The sequence below is a fragment of the Ursus arctos genome, unplaced genomic scaffold (assembly GCF_023065955.2).
Source record: "Ursus arctos isolate Adak ecotype North America unplaced genomic scaffold, UrsArc2.0 scaffold_1, whole genome shotgun sequence".
NCBI lineage: Eukaryota > Metazoa > Chordata > Mammalia > Carnivora > Ursidae > Ursus > Ursus arctos.
In genome coordinates, this window is record NW_026622763.1 from 100,342,749 (window position 1) to 100,363,901 (window position 21,153).

General features: G+C 42.4%; 1 protein-coding gene across 3 annotated transcripts; it reads left to right on the forward strand.

Annotated features, from left to right (window-relative positions):
• The first annotated feature begins 213 nt into the window (after positions 1–213).
• Positions 214–20,108, forward strand: LOC113250369 (uncharacterized). Of its 3 annotated transcripts, XM_044380907.3 has the most exons (3): positions 7,144–7,335; positions 8,270–8,356; positions 13,797–20,108. In XM_044380907.3, the coding sequence occupies exon 3, from the start codon at positions 13,820–13,822 to the stop codon at positions 14,732–14,734; it is 915 nt and encodes a 304-aa protein (XP_044236842.1). In that variant the 5' UTR covers positions 7,144–7,335; positions 8,270–8,356; positions 13,797–13,819; the 3' UTR covers positions 14,735–20,108. The 3 variants fall into 3 exon arrangements, with proteins under 3 accessions (XP_044236847.1, XP_044236842.1, XP_044236848.1); XM_044380912.3 differs by lacking the exons at positions 7,144–7,335; positions 8,270–8,356 and adding an exon at positions 214–475; XM_044380913.3 differs by lacking the exon at positions 8,270–8,356.
• Positions 20,109–21,153: the final 1,045 nt, after the last annotated feature.

Genomic DNA, 21,153 nt, shown 5'->3' on the forward strand with positions numbered 1-21,153 from the left:
ATGTTTCCCTCATGCCGAGGTGGGGAAACTTTTTAGCTTTTTCTAGAAACGTTTTCTCTTGTCACCTTTAAGCACCACGAAGTGGGTCCCAACCCCAGAAGGGGTGCAAAAGGGGAGGCACTGGCCCTGGGTTCCTCCTCTTCCTTCTTGGACAGACGGGGCTGAGTGTTCTTTCAGGAAGTGGCTACCACAAAAAATCCCCGCTTTCTCTGAGGTCGTGCAGCTCTCTACACTGGGAATCACAGGGTGACACTGGCTGCAGCCAGCACAGAAGGGGCCCTAGGTCTGAAGACTTAGGGGCCTGGGAGAACGTGAAGTGAGACACTTTGCTTGATCCACTTCTGTTAGATGCTGGGTATTGGGAATTCTTTCTAGGATTCTTGGAGAAACTTCTGCTGCTCTTCCACATACTTTTTTCCTGGAAAAAAGAACCCATTTTTCCACTGGCAAGAAAGACCTCCACTGGTAATGTAAGGTAAGGAGTTCTCATGTCAGGCTGGGCACCCTGTTTCTCACTTTTATTTCTGCTTGAAATTGATTCTCAGCTCTGCATTTTCAGAAACCTGAGTTTGTCTGATCATGCCCTTCTGGAATTATCCCACTGTGATGGTAAACAATCAATTGGCATTTTGGTTTCATGATGAGAACTATACTTAACCAGAAGGATGGAAATGCTCCAGTTTAAGTGGTCAAGGCACTCTGGTCTCAGTAGGAAAATACTTGTGGGAGAAAAAATGAGGCCCAAAGTTGGATATTAGATGGTCTTAAGGAGCCATTCTGTGTTTCTCCTGGTAGTGTCATCTGCCCCCCCCCCCACCAGAATGTCAACTTCACTCAAGGAAGGACTTGGTTGTCATGTTCAGTGGGACATCCACAGCATCTAGAATAGTCAGAGGTACTCAACACATACCTAATAAATGGATGACCAGGAGGCTGGATAGCTGGATGAATGTTTCTTACTTTTTAGAGTCACTGTCCCATGAGAAGTTTTCCCTGACTCTTCTAGGAAGATTAGACTCCCTCCTCTTATTTCCATGACACTTTGAATCAAAGCACTTAAATCATAGAATTAAAACTATTTGCTTACACATCTATCTTCCCTAAAAGATTTTGAGCCACAAATGCAGGGATTCTGCCTTACTTTTCCATTTAACTACCTATAGACACTTCACAATACTCTAGCATGTAGCAGAATAAAATAATAATACTGTGGCAATCTCTGAGTATCTCTCAGCTTGTGAGATATGCTTATTAAGTAGAACAGGATATTACATTAATTGAGGCCTCTTTGCTTCTTCACTGGTGATGCATTATTAACTTCTTACTCTTTGCTTTTCATTGCTTCCAAGGGAACAAGCAACCTTCTATTTTCAGCTGTTATTTCAGTACCTTTCTGTTGAACCTGTAAGTACACTGAATGGTTTCCATAGATTGCATTTCCAGGATCAAATTCATCACCTCCTGATGTTGTACAAAGAGGCATCTTAATCTCACCAGCAAACCATCTCCAAGTGTTAAAATACGATGCATTATTTCTGGGAGAATGACCTAGAAATAGCACATCCCTTTTGGTTATATGGATTCTTACTGCTCTGGTCACACAAACTGAAGTCCTCTGACTGGTCCCCACTCACTTTTGGTTTATCCCTTTTTCACTAACGGTCCTCCGTCTGGACACTGAACTTCCTCCAGTAAGAACACTTGCCTTCTGACCAGGTCACATTTCCTTGGGGTCCAGATAGGGAGTTGCATGATACCACTCTGACAACTCTGAAAGAGCAAATGTCCTTATGTGGCTCCAGTCCTGGATCATCCAGAAACAATATTCAGTGTTTTGAGACCAGACATTTAGGAAGTCAAGACATAGACCAAGTGGCAACCACACATTTAAGATCAGGGCAGGCTGAAAGTCTGAAACAAGGTAGATGCTCAGATTAGGTAACATTGGCAATAACCATGGCAATAACCACAACGTAAGCCTGATTCTTTGGTGGACTTTGTGGGAACATGACCCCATGGGTGTGGATAGTTTAAGTGGCCAAAAGGTGGTGAAAAAGAAGGTAGGAAATTTATAATTTTATTGGAAGTTTCTCTGAGTATTGGAGCAAGTCTCACAAGATCAGAGTGGCATGGATATACATTTGTGGGGTACATACCACTGGGATATGTACATCAACCATTGTCCCCCAATCTCCCAGCATGGTTTTTCATGCAAGAAAAAGAACTTCCCCAGATCCTCTTCTTGGGAAAAGGAGAAAAAAATTCACCTTTGTCTAACCCTTTAATATTTCTTGCAGGGCTGGCTTAGTGATCACAAATTCTTTTAGGTTCTGTTGGTCCTGAAAGCTCTTTATCTCTTCTTCCATTCTGAATGACTGCCTTGCTGGAAAAACTATCCTTGGCTGCACATTTTTCTCATTTAGCACCCTGAATATATAATGCCAGTCCTTTCTGGTCTGCCAGGTCTCCATGGATAGGTCTTCTGCCAGTCTTATGTTTCTACCCTTGTAGGTTAAGGACCTCTTGTTCTGATCTGCTTTTAGGATTTTCTCTTTGTCTCTGAGATTTGCAAGCTTTACTATTATATGTCGAGGTGTTGATTTATTTTTATTGCTTTTGAGGGTGGGTTCTCTGTGCCTCCTGGGATTGAGTGCCTGTCTCCTTCCCCAGATTATGTAAGTTCTCTGCTATAATTTGCTCCAATATACTTTCTGCCCCGCCCCCTTTCCTCTTCTTCTGGGACCCCAATTATTCTAATATTGCTTTGCTTTATAGTATTACTTATCTCTTGAATTCTCCCCTCGTGATCCAGTAGTTGTTTATTTTTTTCTCAGCTTCTTTATTCTCCATCATTTTTTCTTCTATATCACTAATTCTCTCTTCTGCCTCATTTATTCAAGGAGTTAGAGCCTACATTTTTATTGCATTTTATTAATAGTCTTTTTTGATTTTGACTTGATTAGATTTTGTTTTTTAAATTTCTCCAGAAAGGGATTCTCTAGTGTCTTCTATGCTTTTTTTAAGCCCAGCTAGCATCTTTATAATCATTATTCTGAACTCTAGTTCCAACATCTTATATCCACATTGATTAGGTTCCTGGCAGTCAGTACTGCCTCTTGTTCTCTTTCTTGGGGGTGAGTTTTTCCATCTTGTCATTCTGTCCAGAGAAGAATAAATGAACAAGAGAACAAAATACTAAAACAGCAACAATGACCCCAGAGAAATAAACACTAAACAAATCAGAAGAGCCTAGAAACAGAAAAAAAAGAGAGAGAGAGAGAGAGAGATTGAATATAATCAGACAGGTGAACAGAGTAGAGCAATGCACTAGATCCTGGGTGCATTTTGGTCTAGTTGTTAGAAAAAACTAGCTCCTAAAATCGTAAAGAAGGAAAAAAAATATACATGGAATTAAATTATATATATATATATATGGAATGAAATACAATGAAAGGCTAGAATGTAATTATAAAAATGAAAATTAAAAAAGACTTGCAAAAAGTGGTTGCTTTTCTATTTGTAGAATTGTAGCAATTCTTTTCTTAGACCTCCATTGAGTTCACACATGTTCAGAATGATTGATAGCTCCAGGGACCAGACAAACCTAGGGTCCCCTACTCCTCTACCATCTTCCTCCCTCCAATGAAGTAAGTTTCTTAAGGACAGAGACCATATCTAATTAATCTCTGCAGGCTCAGCATTTAGCACAGTGCCTGACACAATGAATGAATGAGCAAATGTATGAATGGAGAAAATGGGATATGGGCATGAATTTTAAAATTCTGATCATACTTTCTTTTTTTTTTTTTTGACCATTCAAAAGTGGGTGAATGATAACACAGCTGAGGTTTTCAACATTAATACTTTTTTGTCACCGATACTTACAATGTAATTTCTATTGAAAAATACAAAATATAGTTACAAATAATGTTTGCCAAATAACATTAATAACGATAATATGCTTCTTATTTGGGAATAAGTCTATTAAATAAACAGATAAATATAATGGTCATACTTTAAGACTATCACAAGGAGAAATATTAAAATACCCATTTGCTCTATAAATATGATTCAAAATTCTATGCCCTTTCTAAAAGACAAATATAAATGCTAATGAAAATAACCGAGAACTTTAATAACTTGGTGTAAGTGGACTTTGCTATGGAAAAATACAAGTCTATCCATATGGTAATAGACTCTGCTGTGGTCAGAGGACTTATATCCCTGCCAAAGAAACTTTGTAAATATACAGGATTCTGAAAACTGAGATGAATCAATTATATAATAGTTAAGTAAAAGTTCAAGTTAATAATCAACTGTGTGCTAAGTAAAAATTTACAGAGAAGGCAAAAGTTAAGGCATTCTATGGGTTTTACTTTCAATTATAAATCATACAGTTTTCAGGTAAAGAGAATCGACTTTGCATGATGTACATAATCAAGCATAATATATATTACTCAAAGATACCTAGTACAGATACGAATACTTGACAAGCAATGCATATTATATGTGGATTTCAAAACTAAGGGGATTCTTTTTCATCAGTGAAACAAATCACAGCCTGCAAAAAAGGTTTGTAAGAATAGCTATAATTACATTGTACCTTAATTGGGGGAAATAGAATTAAACCTGACAGAACGTTTACAATAATCCCCAATGCTGAGTCAGAGAGAGAAAGCTAAGGAGCTTCATGGAATCTGCTGATTTCAGGATTGCCAAGAATGTACTGATAAAACATTTGGTTGATGGCTAAAGCCAGGTGTGGTCTGCAGAGGCAGAAAGGGTGTGTGTTGTTGCTTGGGATGGGCCAACTATTTTAACTGTGCAGAAAGAAAGCCATTGACTATGGTATAGAGGATTTCCTAGCAGCAAAATACACAATTCACTATCTTGGCAGCCATTGCTGATTTATAAGCTTTAATAATGTTAAAGTGATACACAGGGAAATTAATTTTTGAAAAGCTCAATAATTTCAATAATGCAACATTCAAATAGTTTCAGGGAGGCCTGGATGGCTCTCTCTCATTCTCTCTCTCTCTGATAAATAAATAAATAAATAAACAAATAAATAAATATTTTTAAAAAATGAAATAGCTTCAGCATATTTCAAAAGTAAATGCAAAACCAAGAGACCAAAGACAGAATCCTCTCAGATTCTGGGAAATAGTATTGGCAATGAATCACATGCTTAGCAACATACAGATTGCTATTTGCTTTTCGTGGTTTGCAGATATCATATTGACCTTCGGTGTCTGGTGAGATAGGGAGGACAGGAGAAAAATACCATCTGTTTACTGACTGCTAGGCTAGTGTCAGGGGCTCAGGACCACGTCAGCTCCACGACTTCAGAGACTTGGTGTGTTTTGGTTACTGAGGTATCACCAACTCTTAGATCCATGCTGGTGGGCACACATATGCAGGCTTATCCTGCTATCTGAAAGTACAGTGTTCCCATGGAAGCTTTTTTTTGTTGTTTGTTTATTTGTCAGAGAGACACAGAGTGTGCACAAGCAGTGGGGAGTGGCAGACAGAGGGAGAAGCAGTGTCCCCACTGAGCAAGGAGCCCAATGCACATCTCAATCTCAGGACCCTGGGATCATGACCTGAGCCAAAGGCAGACACTTAACTGATTGAGCTACCCAGGAGTCCCACTTTTTTTTTTTTAAGATTTTATTTATTTATAAGACAGAGAGTGAGCAGGGGGAGGAGCAGAGGGAAAGGAAGAGAGAGAATCTCATGCAGACCCTGCAGTGAGCGTGGATCCCAATGAGGGGCTGGATCTCATGGCCCTGAGATCATGGGCCAAAATCAAGTCAGCTGCTTAACCAACTGAACCACCTAGGCACCCCTCCACCCATGAAACATTTTGTAAGACAAAATGGCATAAAGCAAAGAAGCAATTACCATTAATTTATATGGAGAAATTTGTGAATATTCCCAGACCCAAAAAATCACCTCCCATAGACTTTTCTGATACCACAGGACATATCCTGCTAATGGATGCACAAAATAAATCGAAGTGAAGCTCATAGACATAGTCAAAACTCTGGCAGCCTGCAGCTGAGATGCTGAGCACAGTCCTGGGGAAGGGGGGGGGGCGCTCTCGCTGCTCAGGGTGTGTGCTGCCTCTATAATGGCTTCCTGTGGAACAACTGTGAAACGTTATTGTGGCTTTTTTGCCTTTTTTTGTAAAAACAAAAATCCTCTTTATTTTTTCAGCTAGTGAAAACAGGAACCAATATAGGTCTTTTGCAAACGTGAAGTGGTGAAATATGAACTTTCGAAAATTGGATGATCCCTGTAGCTGAAATTCACCAACAGAGTGAAAACATGTCTATGCATCGAGACGGCTACTTTTGTTCTTAGTTAGTCCATGCCAATGCAGAGAGTTCCATCCAAGCAGAATCGAATGACTCTTATTTTAGCCAGTGCATTGTAATTTCATATAAATCCATTAGTTAAGTTTACATGAAGATTCATGGAAAATGTTTGTTACATGATACTATTACAGTTAGTATTATTGTACAATCTTCTTCTGAAATCCTGGAATGGCTCCTTTGTCTATTTCTATCTGCAGATATATCTAGGACAGTGAAATGTGTCATTACATTGTGTTCTTTTTGTTATCGCTGTTACTGTAATGTTAGATCACACACTTACTATTATTTAGATTGTAAAACGGAAAGAGCTTTGTCACTGTTCTTATAAACTACCTTCTTTTCAACACTTCCTCTTTGAATATTTATTTATATTCCAGGTTTGGGGATTTGTTGCACTCTACGCTTGTTCATGGGCAGCCCGGTGTTTCAAAATCTCAAGTAAACGTGCGCGAGCGCATTGTTTTTTAAGACGTGCTTTTACACATAAAGTATTTCAGGAAAGGCCAGGGTTCTATTAAAGCAGGTGGCAGGTCTCTGGATAATGAGCCCTATTAATACTTAGAAGAACATCTTAGATCAAAATTCTGGGCAGAACCAAATTGGGGAAGGAAGCTGGAGAACTTCCCTTTCTAAATAAAAAGGCAAGTTCAAACTCAAAAAGTTAACTGCCTGAAAAAGCACTCAGAAAAATGTGCGATTTTTCTGTCTCCAGAAATCACAGGATACACCTACAGAGGCTTTGTGATTTCATCCAGTTCCCACGTCACCTCTATGAGCCGTTCCCAGATGATCAACAATCACAGCTAGTATTTACTAAGCTCTTGTTCTTGTTGTCCTGTGACTGGCGCTCCGCAGACACCGGTTTCCTCCCTTCCTTCCTGCCTGCTTTGAGGAGAATAACGGAGGACATCACCAGAGCTTCCCAGACTGCAGTGATTTTTAAAATACCAAAGAAGTAAGGCCCCAGTTAGAGCAGAGGGGAGGACATGTTTAAAGAGAGGAGGGCATGTTTATTGTGGGAGAGGAGAAGGTCTGATCATTCGGGAGGGTTTTAAGAGCTATTCTGGAAGTATCCACTTCTTCTCTTTGGCCTTCTGCCGGCAGCCACAGAGCATTTGAAATCATTTCTGAGGTTTGTTTTCAGCCGATGGTCCTTTCCACCGGCGGTAAGTCAGATACTGGCCCTGAGCCTGGCTGACACTGCCCGACAGACCGTGAGCACCCGAGAAGGAAAGGCCCTCCTCCCTCTCAGAAATCTTTCCTCCTTCAGAAATTCCCAGGTGGAGGTTCTGGGGAGAGTCTGGATGGACCCGCGGGAAGCTCTTCTCAGCTACCTGGAGCTAAGGCGGGAGCTGGGAGCTGCTTTCCCTGCTGGGTCAGTCTGCTCGGGCTGCCGAAACAAAATCCCACGGACGGGGTGGCTTAAAGCACAGAAATGTATTTCCTCACAGTTCTGCAGCCTGGAAGTCCAAGATCGAGGGGCCGGCAGGGTTGGTTTTCTCTGAGGTCCCTCCTTGGCTGGTAGACGATCACCCCCTTGTTGCCTCTTGACACGGTCTTTTCTCTGTGCACATGCATCTCTAGGGTCTGTGTGTGTCTGAATCTCCTTTTCTTACAAGGACACAAGGTCACCAGGTAGATGAAATTACAGCCCACCCTAATGGCCTCATTCTAACTTCATTACCTTCTTAAAGACTCTGTTTCCAAATACTGTCACATTCTGAAGTTCTGGGGGTTAGGGCTTTGCCATATGAATTTTGGAGAGGACACAATTCAGACCATAACACCTGCTAAGCCTTTTTTTTTTTTTTTAAAGAGTTCAATTCACCTGCACCAGTATGGTCCTGTTAGGAAAAGACTCAACAAACAATAACCAAATGTCATTTCAGAAATCAGAAGAATTGGGTTGGAAGCCAGACTTCACCATTAACCAGCAACACTGAGAGGAAGTGTGGGGAGCCCGTCACAACCTTTAGGTATTGCCCTTTCCTGATGTGGGGCCCCTGGCCCTGGGGTTTAGAGAGAGCACCCTGCAGGTGGATGGCCTGGTCCAAGCTCCAGTATCACTGTCACCAGCTAATTAACTCTGAATGAGTTCCAGCCTACCTCTAGCTCTCCGTGTTCTTTTGGACAGATGCGAACCTTGGTGCACTGATTGAAGAGGTCGGCTCCCTCCAGAGCCGTCTCAGAGTGAGCCATCAGCACGAATTATCTACTGTCAAGTTTTGTCCGCGTCATTACCCTCTTCCTATCTCCCTTCTAGACCCTTCCCTCACATTAGCACATATCCAATGCTCCGTTGGTTTTCTTTGGAAGTGGGGTGTCTGTTCAGGAAGGGTTGCCTGCAGACGTGAGAGAAGGGGGAGATCCCCCAGCTCGGTGACCCAGGGCTCATGGTGAGGACAAGGTAGGCAGAGCTGCTCCGCGAGAGGAATCTGTCTCCCTCGCCCCTGCTGCTGACTAGGATCGGATCGGAGCGCAAGCCAGGGAGGAAGAATGTGCTGCCAGCCATTCATTAGCTCCCTGGAGAAATGGCTCCAAGCGCACGTGTCTTGCGGGGCCCCCCATCTTTTCATACCGAGGTGATGGTGAGCAAAGACCATCATCTCCAGATGAGCAAAACCAAGGCCACCTGTTCAGAGTTTTCTGGAGCAAGGGAGTCAGCCGCCGTCCCGTGTGCCTCAGCAGAGCCCCGGAGGTGGGCAGAGGAGGGGAGAGCTTCGGGTGGAAACGGGGAGGCTTCAGGCGTGCCCTGATGGGAGCCGGGGGCCTGGGGAAGCTGAAGGTGGGCTAACTCGAAGTGGGGTGTCTATGTGACTGGCTGGGGGGACACATTTGGCTCTCTCTGGTTGGTCCTAAGTTGGAAGGAGGGACAAAAATTAGAAAAGCTGCCAATCATTAATCAAGTCCTGGCTCTTGGGGCCAGTTGTTGCAGAGGTGGTCATCTGGCTGCGTGGGCGGTCACAGGAGACGTCGGTTACCGTGGATGAGGGCTTGGTTTCCTGGCAGGTTGCTGCAGGTTGTGGATCAGAGTTAATTTTTATTTATGGGTTGGCCAAACGTGTTTGTATATTCAGTTTCCTACCAAGGGTAGCATGTTGCCCTCAGGGGTTTGCCCTAAGCTGGGCTCTTAGGAAGGATGAGACCCCTTGCTTCACCGATTTTGTTAGGCGCCCATCCCGCCCTCCCCACGCAGCTGCTTCCAGCAGTGTTTTTGTAGGGAGTGGCGGTGGCTGGTTCTGATTTCATCAGGGCTGTTGTGGAACAAATGTGATTCTTAGCTCCAGGGTTTTATTTCAGAGCTGAAGCCAAAGGAACATTTTGGGCTGGAGGCAAACAGGTATTTCCATTTTAGAATTTCCAAAGAAAAAGGCTCTAGGAATGAACCGTTAAGTAGGAGTAATATGTATAGAAGGGGACTTCTTATATGGCTTTTGTTGCCATGAGTTCTTGATAAGCAAATATACCTCTGAGAAGGAATATGAATTTGAAGACTGGGAGATTCTGTCTGGCTGCGTGATCCTGAGTAAATTACTCATCTTTCTGAGTTCTCATAAATAAATTAAAGGCGATAAAACTTGCCCTCATTGATTTTGCAGATTTGCAACCCTCCCGGAGACTTTAGGTCTGCAAGAAGAATTCTAAGCCACTTGCTATGATAGTAGTGTCTTCGCTGTGTGCCTTTGTCCCCTGACAGGCTGGATAGTAGTGTCTTTGCTGTGTGCCTTTGTCCTCTGCAGAGCTCCTATCAGACACCACTGTGCAGGTCGGGTGGGCGTCTCAGGTGGCCTCTTAAACCGTGGCATGTGCTGCTCCTCGTTTTAGTCATGCAAGACTCCTTATTGCCTGCGAAGTGAATTTTAACCCTTGGAATGGAATCAAGGCCCTTGAAATCTGGTCCTGGACTTTGTCTGTTCTTGGTCCTCTGAATAAGCCCTCAGTCCACCGAACTGGATCTGCTCATTGCCCCCTGAACCTCCCAGGTTTTGCCCCACCTGGGCTCTTGCCATTTTCTGTTGCCTCCAATTTCCACCTCTCCTCGTCTCTACCCACCTCACCCTTGACCCGCTTTGCTCTCGTTTTCAACCTTGATCTGGATTTGAGTCTCAGCTCTTCCAAGAGGCTTTCTCCCACTGACTCTGCAACCCTTTCTATTCTGAACGCTCCTCCAACCCTGCCAGAGACACCCAACTTTCTTACTCGTTTGTCAGATAAGTAAAACTATACACGATGTTTCTGGTTATTATTACCTAGTTATATCGTATTCTGCTTCTTCCACTGGGCAAGAGGCTTCTGAGTGTCAGCACCTGTGTTTTACCGCCAGGTAACCTCACCGTTTCCGATATGCATGGTGTGTTTCAACGTGTAGTGAGGATTGGTGGGGAAGAACGTCTCGACAATGTATTGCATCGATCAGTGGGTTAAACATATTAGAAAGCTACAGAAACTAGTTTTTGCCTGGTCTCAACAATAAACAGTTTCCTGAAACCATATTAGATCTGGAGGGAGAGGGGTTTATTACAGCTGTAGGTACAGTAATTTGGGGGCAGAAAAGAAGCTTGTAAATTTTTTTTCAAAGGAAGCACAATGAGAGTCACTCACTCTGTGTAGAGTTTCAAGTCTTAGAACACAGCGAGGCCAAGGCCACTCATTGCTGCTGGGGATGTGCTGTCAAAGAACCAGACAGGAGTGTAGGGGCTGGTGCGGGGTGGGAGGCATGCAGGTGTAGGGAAGCCCTGCTGAGCAGAAATGAGGAATCCAGCAGGGAAGCTACAAGCATGACTGGGATTCTGGGAAGAATGGGAGATGGGGAGCAAGACTGAATAATGGGGGGGCATCGCCCATCAGCTAGGTCAAACCCAGCACCAGGGAGCTTGGGAGTGGCATTGTTGGGAGGCCCAGGCAGACAGGGAGGCCGTCACCATTGTGGAGCCTGGCAGCAGTGACCCCCTAATTCTGGGACTCAGAGGCTGGGTTTTAGGTCCTGGGAGGGGGCCTAGCAGGACAAGGCAGGCCCTGTCCTAGAGAGCTGGCAGTTCTATTTAAGGCTCAGCCATGGGGAATAAGATGAGGACATTCCAGATCGAGGGCAGGGCCAATCTTGTCTCAAAAATAAGGAAAAAGTCCAGATATTCCTGGCCCAAGTTAAAATTTAGCTCTTGAGGATGTGAGTGAGGATGACTTTGTAGATAGAAAAGACGTGGAGTTTGCAATCCTGCATGGCTGTGACGTCAGGAACCAAGGACCAGAGAAGCAAAGTGACTTTAGTACCCACAGTCACACTCCTCACTGGCGGCAGGGCTAGGCTTAAAGCCCGGATCTTGTGACTCCCCAGGCTGGGCAGAGTTCTAATTTACCAGGGTCTGTTCGCCATCTTCCCTGGGGCCCTCACTGCCTATATTGGGTGCCTCGAGGACAGTTACAGGAGTGTGCTCTGGGAACGAGGGATGAGGAGACATTTCATGTGGGCAGATAATGCATTTTTCTGTTGATTATTGAAGAGTTCTAGTATGAGATTTTGACCAAAAAATCTGCAGCTAAAAGAAAACGTGATGATGAGTTTGACAATGACAAGGACCATTCCCATTTCTATTCCTCTCTGGGGTCTGGAGAGTACAGAAATAAGTGCCTGGAGTTTGACTGAATGACAATGACACAAGAATCCTTCTGAACAGGAGAAATTCTGCACAAAAGGTGACAACACAATATTCAGGGGAGAACAGATGCCTTGGGCAAGGGATTTCATAAGGAGCTGTGGCATCTCGGATTCTCAGCAAGTTGCGGTAGCGGTCTCCACGACGACACACTCTTTAGGAAATCCCTAGAATATTCTGTGCCTCTTCAGGGTCCACTTCATATACTTTCAACGCTAGGGGCCGACAGGAACAGAAGGAAACCCATTTAAGCTAGCTCAAGTAATAGAGGGCTGTGTTATAATTTTAGAACCTGAGGACAGAACATGCAGAGCATCTCAGGGAATCAGAAATTCAGGAGTCCGGGCTGTTCTCTCTCCATCTTGCAAGGGCTTTTGGAACCTTGCAGGGACATTGTGGTTCCCTCTGCTTCTCTCTTACCTCTCTCGGTCACTTTCTTCTACTCGTCTATGCGCCAACGTGACTGACAGGCCAATCACATGACATCACACTTGGACTCCATTGTCTGTGAGAATTCTTCAGTCAGATTTTTAAGAGGCAGACACTGGATTCAGCACAGGGTCCAGAATAATTCTCAATGAGTCAGATGTCTACCCCTAGTTCCAGTCAACTCTGGTCTAGGAGGCGGTGCGAAAGGTGGTGAGGAAGTGAGTAAAGCCATAGTGGGGAAGCAAAGGTTGGCATTTCTACAGTAGACTTTCAGAGACAGTGATCCTGAAATGTGGGGGATCCCCAGGCTGCGGCATGGTGTGCCATTCACTGCTGTGCATGCTTGAGAAGATCTTATGAGGCTACTACCATTTCAGGGGTCACAGTCCCTCAGTAATCCTAAGATCCCAACACCTTCTTGGGCATGCAGTCTTCCAGCTTAACAACAGAAAAGGTATTTCTATAAATGGGGTCCAGTTGACATTGGGGGATCAATGACATTGACCAAAGCAGAACTCAGAGCATGCATTTATTTGACCTTGAATTTGACATGAACGTCCTTGTAGTAGTTGAGAGAGTGGGCTCTGAAGTTGTACTCTGCAATTCACATCCTGGCCTCTCTACACAATAACCATATGGCCCTGAGTGGGTTACTTAGCCACTTTAAGTCTGTTTCTCCATTTGTGAAAAGTGCATAATAAAACCACTTGGTGGAAAATAAAACATACCCCAGGGTTGGTGAGGAATATGTTCTAAAAACAGTTTTGATCCCTAGAAAGTACTGGGTAAATGTCACCCATGACTGCTGTCATTTTGTTAATATCCCTGTCATGTCTTATGGACCCAAATGAATTCAGGACTCGGCACCAGTGGCTTCCCCCATATTCCTTACAGTTCTTGTCCCAACTTCTTTCCCAGACCTTTGTATGCGCTAAGTGTTGACAAGTGCTTGGTGGTTCATCAGCTGAGCTTTACAATGTTGTGCTTTGTGGCTCCAAATTGAAAAAGTTCTCACAATCAAAGACGGAAAAGGATGCACGAAGAATAAAACCTTGACCTGATTTTGAGCGATTTGCTGACTCCTGAGAGTACATCTTTCAAACTTTCCTTTTGGAGGGTTTGAATATGTGCCCCTCTCTTGAAATAAAGCGAAGACCCCAGATGATTTCTCCAGTTTTTTGATCCATGTCAATGCTATCTAAAGTTTTTGTCCTCTATACAGAAAACTGTGTAACATATTCCTTGAGATTTATGCAAGATCACAGAGCTGGAAAACCACACCAGAAGCACCAGGTCTTTAAGACCCACTCTGTCTTGTTCTTTAATCCTGCAGGAGCCAAGTTGCCCTGAAAGAGCATGAACTTCTCTTCTGAGCACTGCAACATCTCAGATTGGCTGAGGCTGGAAGCAACAGTGAAGGCCTCTGTGTACACCGTTACCTTCTTCTTTGCCACGTTTGTCACTGTCGTCATCATCACGATAGTGTCACAGAATTCGAAGCTGAAGAAAGAGGTCCGGTACATCCTCCTGTGCCACCACCTGCTGTGCATCTCCTCCTACTGCGGCCTGGGGGTGGTTTTCCAAGGGATGCGGGCTCTGCTGGCCAACAGTCCTGTGCTGATGTGCTGGGTGGTATTTGGGGTCCAGCTAAGTGTGGGAGAAGGGATCCTCTTCACCCTGGCCTTGATGGCTGTCAACACTTACCTGGCCATTTGCTGGCCTTTGAAATCTCTGTCCTTTGTAGATTCAGTTAAGTATAGGATTCTGGCTGGGTCTTGGACAATCATTATATTCAAGAATGTTTGCTTGTTTCTCATAGAGGGTACTAACCCCACTCAGGGTACTGTTTTTAAATCTGAACCCCTTTGCCCTGTGATTTTGAATGGCTCTGCTGCCAGAGCTATTGGCATGGTTTTCCTTTTCCTTCTTCTGTCCATCATTCTTGTAAGTTACTCTCTGATCTACCAAGAGGGGAAACGGGCTGGCCATTTTAATAGATCAAATATCAAAGCAAGGAAAACAGTCCTTATTCATTTAGTGCAGATGGGTTTACATGTAATACCAACCCTGATATTCATAGGTTTGGGAAAGATGTGTGGGGTGTTTTTCTTTGCTTTAAATCTGGTGCTTTTTGGAGTCTTTGCATTTGCCCAGTGTTTTAACCCTCTGATCTATGGGCTCTGGAATAGAGAGCTGCAGAGCAGAATGTACCGTGGGGTGGCCTGTTGGCTGTGGTGTGGTCCCGTGACGAACAACAGAGAGCCAGTTTAACTAGAAACGCAGCCATTTTGAATCAGTAACTCTACCCCTACTGGATCATCCGCTAGGCTTGAGGACTTGCCTTTTACTCAACCTAAAATTGGTGCCTTGGTTTGATGTTGAAAGCTGTACGAACAAGTCAGAATTGTTCATCTGGCTTGCAAACTTCGCTGCTATGTACACTGAATTGGTCTCTGTGAAATCTGTTTTATGTCTCTAATTCTAAACCCAGATCAACATTTTTAGCAGCATGTCCTACTGTGTTTCAGTAATGAGGCAGCTTTTGAGAATGCACTTATTTTAAAAAACTGAGAAACAGTCCCTGGTTGATATGAAGAGAAGAAGTTTGACTGTTCCTCTTATATTAATTAGGCATAGGCTTGGCTACATGTAATAACAAAACAGAAAAAAATAACAGTGATTTCTTAAAGTTTGAGATTGCTTTTTTTTTCTGATGTAAAATAAGTCTGGAGGTAAACAATCCAGTCCTATACAGCAGCTCTGTAGGCCACAGGTTCATTCTCTTCTATTCTGCCATGATTACTATACTACCTCACGATCCAAGATGGCTGTTAGTGCTCCTGTCATCACATTCATACTCCAGCCAACAAGAAGGAGGAAAGGGCAAAGGAGGGTTTATACCCTCCTTCTAAAGACACTTTTCAGAAATTACACAAAACACTTTTTCTTATATTTAACTGGCCAAAACTTAGTCATATGACTATACCTGGCTTTAAGGGAGAGTGGGAATAAATTTTAGCTGGGTAGTAGTGTCCCCAGCTAAAAATTGGAGTTCTTGAAACTAAGAAAGGAAGGAAGAATGGATATTAGGAGGCAAACATTTCAGAGGCCATTTTCCTCTCAACCAAAAAAAGTATAAAGAAAGACAATGGATGAGTTATAATCACAAAAATATACTCTGCCTCTTTCAATGTGATACCTGGAGTTAACTTTTCAAGATCCCAGAACACTTTAATTGTATTATGTTAACAGTCCTCAAGGAGAATGGCTTTAAGAAGAACATTGAACTGGTTGAAACATGGGAATTAACTCATGATTTAAATCTAAGCCATTTTCAGGCAGTAGTACAAAATAAAGTCTTTCATAGGAATTTACATATGAGATTTCTCTAGATGAAACATCCATTTCTAAGGAAGTCAGGATTCAGTTCTAGAAACAGGAATCATCTCTCTGGGTACTTTAGACACATGGGATATCATATGGGACTTAGATGCTTACACAGACACCAGCAGGGCTGGAGGAGTGGAAATCAGGAGCCACCACTTGTTGGTGTCAAGATCCCATGCCGCTGGGAACTGGTGGTCCAGCAGCTGCTCCCACCATTGCCCCCTCTCCCCCACCCATACCTCAGGCCCCTCTCAATGTAGTAAATTGCAAAAGAAAGAACTGGAAGAGGGCCTCCACTTCCTTCCGTCTTCCAAATCTCAAGTGATTACCTCTCACTGGTGGAACCTATCTGGCATCCAGACCCTAAGAGCAAAGGAGTCTGGGAAATGTAGTTCCTAGTTTCACAGGAACAAGAAGTTATCCTAAAATGGGGGTGAAATGAGGATTGAAAGAGCCAATCCATGGGATCCACCATTTTGACATTTGGTTTATTTACAGGTGATAACAACAACAGAAGCAAAATAGTTGCTCAACACATGAGCAACTATTATGCTCCTGACACTATGCAAGCCATTTTATATACACAAAAACAAATCCTCACAACAGGTATATAATGTATGTATTATTACAAATTATTACATTTGTATTATTACAAATGAGAAAAGCTGAGGCTTAGAAAGGCCTTACAGGAGCTTAGGACGACAGGACCTTCCCTTTCAGATTTTCCATCTACATGACTTGCCTGAGGTGATCATTTTATCACACTTGAGAGCTGGACCAATTCCTTAGGAAATCTGAGCTTCAGTTTTCCACTTTGCTTTCAGTGTGGACACCTGCCTTGTGGAAAAGAGCCTCTTTTTCACCCACTGCTTTGATTACACTCTCCCTTCCTTAGCTCCCCCCGCCACCTTGTTTTCAGATCCTAGTGGCTTCTGCATCATGTCTAGACTCCATTTTGGCTCTAAGTCCTTCTTGCCTCTTCTCTGGGTGTTCAGTGTGTCTTCTCTCTTCCTGCATCCTCAACTCTGAGATTTCCAAGCATGACCTTCTCTTCTGCAATATGCAAGTCTCTCCAGGGCAGGAGAGTCTGCCAGGGCTGATTACCTTCGTGTCCTGGCACTCGACACATTGCCTGTAGATGGCCGGCACTCTACAAATGATGTAATGGACTCACTGGTCAGTAAGACATGCCCTTTTTACAAATTCCCTCCCCACAAAACCCAAGCTGTCTCTTTGTTTTTGTTAAAATATAAAATAATCTGAGAGCCAAGAGCAGAATAAAAGCTCAAAACATCTACCAAAGTTAACTCAATTATAAGCCCTAGATCTAAAATACACAATTCAATTTATCCTTAAAGCTTTTCTTTTTTTTCCCTTTTTTTTTTTGAGAGGGGGTGTTAATTTTTTTTTTATTGAAGTATAGTGAACATACGATGTTACATTATTTTTAGGTGTACGATATGTTGATTTGACAATTTTATGCTCACCGCAATAAGTATAGTTACCATCTGTCACCATACAACAATATTAAAATATTATTGACTATATTCCCTATGCTGTACTTTTCATCTGTGTCTTATCTATTTTATAACTGGAAGTTTGTACCGCTGAATCCCCTTCATCGCTTTCTCTCATCCCCCTACCAACTTCCCCTGTGGCAACCCTCAGTTCGTTCTCTGTATTTAAGAGTCTATTTGTTTTGTTTGTTGGTGTGCTTATTTGTTTCGTTTTTTAGATTCCACATATAAATGAAATCATATTAATCTTAAAACCTTTAAAACTATTTTCTTATGTAAAAAGGTGACTTTTACTTATAATATTGATTGTTAGAATGGTAGTTTTATACCTTCAAGTGCAAATTGTTATTTTTAAAATTAAAACAACTTTTGAATTGGGAATATACAATATAAAATTCAAAAGGTTAAAAATGATACTTAGTAAAAGGTAAGTCCTTCTCCCACTTTTTCCAGGTCCACTGTACTTATCTAAGAGTCAACAACTGTTACTAGCTTCCCGTGTTTTCCTTAAGAGATGATTTACAAAGAGCAAATTATTAAATATTTATAAGGTCATTTTGGTCTCGATATCCTGGTATTGGATTGGAAAGTTGTCTAAATTGGCATTTAGAATGTTTGTTGATATCATAAATGACATCAGCAATAATCATTCTTATGATGTGTAAATCCTTTGTACCCTTAGAGAAACTTAAACTTGGGCAAGATGTGGAAGGGAGAGAGGAAGTGGTGGCTAAAGTCACTTGTAATTTGTTGACGGTTCTTATAAAGTATTTCTTTTGTCTGTAGAAATGGTGCAATGATATTGAAGTCAGAAAGGGTACAGGTTTGGGGGAAATGTTCAGAGAATACACACTTTGCAAATAGCTCTGAAAATATGTTACTTAAGGAAAAAATGTGAATTATCTCAAGATTCCTAAGTTCTTATGAACATTGTATTTTACCATAACAGCAACCATATTATTACCGCACGGAACTGTTTCTGGCTTATCCGTAGATATGCCGTATAAACATGTATTGGCTAAGTAAGAATGAACTTGGGCAAAGTCCCTAAAAGCAAGAACAGAAAAGTGGTTCATAATACTCATCATAAGAAAATGTTGAAAGAACTGGTGACGGGTAGTAAGGAGGGCACGTATTGCATGGTGCACTGGGTGTTATACGCAACTAATGAAGCATCGAACTTTACATCGGAAACCGGGGATGTACTGTATGGTGATTAACATAATATAATAAAAAAACATTAAAATTAAAAAAAAGAAAAGAAAATGTTGAAAGAATCCAGGCCATTGTTCAGAAGAAGTTGAAGACTGTAAAATCAGCCACATTCATGAATTTTAAGCATATTTTTTTTCTTTGAGAAGATCAAGGGCTATGGCTGGAACAAGCAAAGAAACATAAGCAATGGGGAGAAAACCACACATTTACCCCTGATGGAAGAGGGGAAAGGATGCCAGAGGGTTCTTAAGAGCCACAAGGAATTGTAGAATGATCTGACCCTGGGGTTGTTGGAAAAGACCTGTCTCTAAAGGCTTCTTGCCAAAGGAGAGTGGCCAACTGCAAAAAGAGGAAGGTACCACTGGCTACAGAGGATGACGATGGAATGAGGAGCACCTGGTCAGAGACAAGGATCGCCCAAGGGCCCAGAAGGGGTAACTTTGATTGAGGACTCCACAAAGTGCAATTGAAGAGAAAGAATTATCACCGGGAGACTGCCCCACCCAGAAGATGCAGACATCATCCCGTATCTGCCTTTGATAAGGATGGTCTCCTTGCCTCTTATATCTCCTCCCGCTTCTACCTCTGCTAACCCTTCAGGAGTCACAGGCCACCTGGGGGCTTGGGAGAAGCTGACTAGAAACCTTAATTCTGCCTTGAAAGGTAGCAAAACACATCCACACGTTCCAGGGATTAGGCCATCTTTGTGGGAGTAGTGGGTGTTGTTCTGCCTACCACATTTGCTAAAATGAGATTGCTCTTTGGAACTCAAAAAGACCAATGGACTTTTTATTATTTATGAATGACCAAACAAAATGCTAATCCAAACCACAGTGAAATCACACCTCACACCCATTTGGATGGCTACTATCAAAAAACACAGAAAATAACAAATGTTTGCAAGGGTGTAGAGACATCCGAACCCTTGGGCACTGTTAATGATTGTTAAATGGTGCAACCACAACAGAAAACAGAATGAAGTTTCCTCAAAAAATTACAAATGGAGCCACTGGACTGACCCAGCAATTCCACTGGATCCCATACTTTTGAAAGCAGAGTCAAGAAAAGATGTTTGCAGAGCCATGGACATAGCACTATTCACAATAGCCAACAGGTGGGAGCAATCCAAATGCCCGCTGATGGATGAATGATAAGCAAAATGTCATCTATACATATGTTGGAATAGCATTCAGCCTTTAAAAGAAGGAAATCCCATCGTACACTACAACATGAATGAACCTTGAGGACATTGTGCTAAGTGAAATAAGCCAGTCGCAAAAAGACAAATGTTCTTTGATTCTACTTATATGATGTATCTAAATTAGTCAAATTCACAGAAACAGAGAGTTAAGTGGTGACTAATGGGGGTGGGGAGCTGGGGCTGGGAAAAGGGGGAAAATGGGAGTTGTTTAATAGGTATAAAGTTTGAAATGAACTTTTTTTTTTCAGATGAAAAAGTTCTGGAGATCTGTTTTACAGCAATGTGAATATACTTGATGCTATTAAACTGTACCCTTAAAAATGGTTCAGATGGTAAATTTAATGTTATGTGTTTTTAAACTATAATCAGAGAAAAAAGTGACAGACATTTCTAACTATGACATATACACAATATCTAAGGCTCTCTGTGTGTGTGTGTGTGTGTAAAGAAATTTATATTTCTCTCTATATACATGTATGGTTACAGGACCATTCTTGGGCAATTGAGTCTGGCGTTTCTCAATGAGTTAAGTTTAGATTGAGCCTGGTGGTATCATTATACCTATAGATTATGTTGCATTAATGCTTTTTAAAATTCAGAAATATTGCTCAATCATTTGTACTATTGACTGAACGTTTGTGTCTCCTTAAATTCCTATGTTGAAACCTAACAATCAATGTGTGGTATTTGGAGGTGGGGCCTTGGCAGGTGCTTAGGTCACGAGCGTGGAGCCCTCATGAACAGAATTAGCCCTTATAAAAGAGACCCCAGGGAGCACCCTTGCCACTTCTGCCATATGAAGGCATAACAAAAAGACTGTGACCTAGAAAAGGGCCCTCACCCAACCATGCTGGCACCCTGATTTCAGATTTCCAGCCACCAGATCTGTGAGCAGTAAATTTCTGTTGTTCAGAAGCTTCCCAGCCTGTGCTATCTTGTTCCAGCAGCCTGAACAGAGTACGACACCTGGCCTCAAAAAGTCACACAGCACAACCTCTGCAACATTCCCTGTGTTAGCATCGAGCACCTAGTCTAGTCACTTGCAAGGGAAGGGAATTAGACTCCAACTTTTGGAAGTGACAATGTCAATGAGTTTGTAGATATATTTAAAAACCACCATGCCATGTGATTGGTTTTGCCAATGAAAAGTAAAACATGTCACTTCCGGAGGAAAACCTTTAAGAGCTGAGATGTGATTTCCCACATTCTTGTCCCTTGCCAATATTGAGGGGACGTGTGTTTATATGAACGAGTAAACCTGAGTCATTGCAGGGGGGACAGCTGCTCTAGAAAATAGCCCTGACCTTCAGGGGACCTTACATGAGTGATAAATAAACCTTTGTTGTTTTGCGCCACTGAGATTTTATTGT